The sequence below is a fragment of the Triticum dicoccoides genome, unplaced genomic scaffold, assembly GCF_002162155.2.
Source record: "Triticum dicoccoides isolate Atlit2015 ecotype Zavitan unplaced genomic scaffold, WEW_v2.0 scaffold191076, whole genome shotgun sequence".
NCBI classification, from domain to species: Eukaryota; Viridiplantae; Streptophyta; class Magnoliopsida; order Poales; family Poaceae; genus Triticum; species Triticum dicoccoides.
The window spans coordinates 1-4,464 of record NW_021230296.1 but is presented as its reverse complement, the minus strand read 5'-3'; the positions used below and the strand labels follow the sequence as shown (position 1 = coordinate 4,464).

The window sequence follows — 4,464 nt, the reverse complement described above, 5'->3', positions numbered from 1 at the left end:
TACATTTTAGCGCCGGTTACCAAACCGGCACTAATGGGCCTTACGAACCGGTGCTATTGCCCGATTCTGCGCTAGTGATAAAATATCCATGGCAGGGTCGTGGCAATTGTGTCCCTCCCAGCGATCATGAAGTTAATGAGTGTCGCACGGAGCGAGTCATCTTTGGAGAAGTCCGGGTCATTGATGTAGGAAGCTAAAATATCACCCCCAACCTCCTCATCCTCATCGTGACCAGCATTTTCTCTAGTGGTCTTCCTCCTCTCAATTGTATGCACAACAAACCTGTGCAGCACTTTCTTCGCTTCGTGGAGCTTTCTCTCAGGACCAATATTTAGCCACCTCATTGCCTTCCACAAAGAGGCTGGTATGGTGTGCCGTAGAAATCCCACCTCCATGACCATGTCCATGGCAATGGAGGCATCAATGGGAGGCATGTCCAAGGACAGAAAGCCAGGGTCCACGCCAAAGACTGCTGTGGCGGTCATGTCAAACATTAACCTCACCATTAATTCTTGCATGTCGAATGGGAGGAGGTAGTCCTTCACCTTGTCACGGCAATGAGCTGCCACACGGTCAGTAAACCACGGGCTGCTGATCACACCCACAAATTTCACGCGGCGCCGATGCCATAGCTCGCCGTCGATAGTGAAGAGGCCACCTGCCATGATGTCGAAGATGGCAGCGAATTCCGCGCCCTTGGGGAAGTTGTGGTAGTTGGTCGTGAAGATGTGCTGGATGTTGGCAGGGTTGCAGGTGATGAAGAACCGCATCCCGGCCCCAGGCGCGCCGTCCCCATTGAAGTTGAGGCCTGATCCGGCGAGGACCAAATAACTGTACTCATGGAAGTTGTACATGTTGGCCAAGAGAGAAGGGAGCATGCCTAGCATTGGCCATTTTGTGGGGAACACTGCTGCTGCTGGGTTATTTGATCTTCTACGACTAGACCGCAGCAGGTACAAGTAAAGACCTAGGGGGACAATTAGCTAGCACAAGTGCTGTGGAGATGAGTGACATAATTATCACTAGCTAGTGTGGTGTAGGGAGGACTATACTTACTTGGATGCAGTAAGGTGCAATGTACATGGCGATGGCTTCATTTATATATATAGACAAGCTGTTCCCTTGGTCTGAGTCCATTGGTACCACATGCGTTCTGATGCCCGATATAGCATGCGTTCAGCGTTCTGTGCACGAATATCATGCATTCTGTATCGTCATGAAATAGCATAAAACCTGCAAGTATATACCTCAACTAATTGATGTGATATGAACAAGGTGTCTGAAATCGTCATACGTATGGTACCTCCATTGTTTTTGGGCTGCTGCTGCACTGAAGTAGTGGACAACAACAACGTATGAATGTTCAGGAGACTTGTGCACTGGGCGGGCATCCAGCTCAACTCTGAAGCTCACGGCCTGGAAAAACCATGCCCATCCCTGGCCTGTGGATGAGGGCCGGCCTGACATGTATGCACGAAACTGATACCATTATTTGGATTTCACCAGATAATAAGTAGAGTGAATGAATAAAACCGATGACTACAGTATAAAAGTAAACAAAAAGCAAAGCTATCATCATTTCCATTGCAAAAAAAACTCAAAACCAAAAAGACAAAAATGGATGTTGTTGGTCCCATCGACTGCAGAATCCCAACTTCAACCCCGGCAGAGGAAGCAAAGGAGTGATTAGAATCAGGTAGGTAACTATGTCCATCCTGCTAGATCAACGAGCGGATCCAGCCATCTGTAAAGTGAAAATATTCAAGCAGCATTTGAGTTGAGGCTATATTTTAAGGCCCGATAGATACACACAAATGCATGTACATGCATACCTGAGCACTTACCAGAGGCCAGGATATACGTTATGCACCTATAACGGTTTACAGATGAAGAAGAAAAAACATGGTTAGTAGGTGACTGCCAACAGTTTTGTGCAAAAGTTCAACACAACTATCGGATGCAGAAAATCCCAAACTTGGCATCACTGAACGCTCTGTTTTCGAGTGAATTGCAGAAAACCACCACATTGAAGCGTCGTGTTGCAGAAAAGGCTCTTCTACGAATATGTGTGCCAGGAAACACTGATTTTTATCCTAATCATTTGCAGAAACCACCTAACCTTCTGTTCGGGCATTTAACCTCTATTATGACATGTGGGTCCCACATTTGATGACATGGCATAACGTTTCGTGGTAGACGCCGTTAGACTGGTATTTTTTCAAAAAGAACCTTCCTCCCAATCCCTCCCCTGCCCGATCCAGATCGTCACCGGGCTTCCCTCCTCGCTCCAGCTGATGTCGTCGCCGGCGGCGTGAGTGCAGGGACGTGGCAAAGTGCGCCAGAGAGGGGTGCCGGGGACGTGGAGGAGGTGCTCCGGCTGGGCCACCGGACCTCGCGCTACTCCGTCATGAGCAGGTCATCCGGGAGCGGCGGCGGGGCTCGTCTACGCAGCTGCCTGGTGTGGCGACCTACCGGAGCTGCAGGACGCCTGCGCCCTCATCGTGCCGGAGCTGCAGGACGCTCTCCCTGCCGACGAGCTCGTTGCCGGAGCCGGCCGGCATTGGTCTGGCGAGCTCAAGGGCGTCCCAGCTCTTGCGTGCAGAGCGGCCGAGCTCCAAGTGCCGCATAGCCCCGTTCTGGAGGTGCCGCACGCGGCACAGTGGAGCTCGAGGGTCGCCGCAGCCACGGCGGGCGACACCATGCCCGTCCAGCTCCTTCCTGCTGCTGCTTGCCACTGCTGCTCCTTCCCGCTGGTGGTCGCTGCTGCTGCTCCTTCCCACTGCTGCTGGTTGCCGCTGCTGCTCCTTCCCGTTGCTTGCCGCCGCCGCAGCTCCTTTCCCGTTTGTTGCTGCTGCTTGCGACTGCTGCTCCCAACCATTGCTACTTAACGCTACTCTTTGCGGCTGCTGCTCTGCTCCGGCAGCCACGGTACCAAGGTCCAGGCAGCAGCAGCACGAAATTCTCGCCGGCATCGCCCATATTGCCGTGGTCGAGCTACTGCGCATCGGAGCTGACCTGGGCGAGCGCAGGAGTGGGGGAAGGGGGCAGCTGAGTTGTGACGGGCATGGCCGTGGTGGTTCGATGGAGGCTTGGCGGCGGCGACGCTGGTGAGAGTGGCATGGCCGTGGTGGCTCGGGGGAGAGAGAGAGAGAGAGTTCAGGGAAGGATGGATAGCAGAAAGAGAGAGAGCTTACATGGTGGCCTGGCGACGAGACCCATCACCCATGGCCGGCGTGTTGCTGTTCTGCTGCTCTACTCGGCTGCTGTGTTAGCCCAAATCCATGAAGGGAGTTGATTGCTTTTTGTTTTTTGATTGAAGGATGTCCCTGTAAAACTAAAGGGACTGATTTGTAAATCCAGAAAATCCCTCATCTAACGTCGTCTATCACGAAACATTGTGCCACGTCATCAAATGTGAGACCCACATGTCATAATAGAGGTTAAAATGTCTGAACAGAAGGTTAGGTGGTTTGTGCAAATGATTAGAACGAAAATCAGTGTTTTCTGGCACAAATTCATAGAAGAGTCTTTTCTGCAACACGACGCTTCAATGTGGTGGTTTTCTGCAATTCACTCCTCTGTTTTCAGATAGCAGTTACGGGAAGCAGCGATACGGCTCATACTTGCATATAGATATAGTAGCATTATCTGGACCATCGGATGGGCATAGCCGGTAGGTGGGGAGGCATTAAATGATACATGCGCGAGCGCTAGAAAAGGGGGTATTCCCTGGTCGCCGTATGACGAAGAGGTACGAAGGGAGGGTTGTGGAGGCGGCTCGCAGGTGACGGACAAGACGGCTGGTCTGGGTGCATTGTTGATGCTGGACCATGCCGGCAATGCCGTGGGCGCAGTTCACCCGGCCGCACATCGACGAGGCCAGCTACACCCGGCCACAAGACGTCCCCGTCGCTGCCGCCTTGAATTTCGCGCCATCCGGCTGGCGCGCCGCGGCGTCCGGTTCTGCTGCTCGATCGGTTGTTTGACTCGTCAGGAACAAGCAGGGGGGAAGAGAGAGGGTTGTTGGGCTGATTGATGGTAGCCTACTCCGGCAATGTGGTTGCTGCAGGGCCGTGTAGATGGATGGGCCTGACAGGCCGCCTTTGACGAGCAGCTCAGTTGGCTCCTGCGATTAAGGACCAAGGTCGATCTTATTTCTTCTTTTTTGGGTATCAACTGGGAGTAAGAAACATACACACATTACACGGTTTTTATTCAGGCCAAGAACAGGAACACTGCGAATCAACCTGTGGTTGAGTTGGTTAGGTGGACAGTGGTATCCCCAACCCATCAGGGTTCAAATCCTGGTGCTCGCATTATTCCTGAATTTATTTCAGGATTTCCGGCGATGCGCTTTCAGTGGGAGGAGACGTTCCCGTCGACGACGAGGCGCCTATGGTGGCTTCGTAAATCTCAAGATGATATGCCGGCTCAGTCTCTCGGAGGTGCTCATAGGGGTAGGGT

General features: G+C 52.5%; 1 protein-coding gene across 1 annotated transcript; it reads right to left on the bottom strand.

The window, feature by feature from the left end:
* Positions 1-71: 71 nt before the first annotated feature.
* On the bottom strand, positions 72-898 carry LOC119344891 (noroxomaritidine synthase 1-like). The gene has a single exon (XM_037615183.1). It carries the CDS (start codon positions 885-887, stop codon positions 72-74), a length of 816 nt encoding a protein of 271 aa, XP_037471080.1. The 5' UTR covers positions 888-898.
* Positions 899-4,464: the final 3,566 nt, after the last annotated feature.

What these genes read in the sequence shown, in the direction of transcription:
- LOC119344891 (XM_037615183.1), bottom strand. Translation starts at nt 887, where the DNA reads ATGCTAGGCATGCTCCCTTCTCTCTTGGCCAACATGTACAACTTCCAT.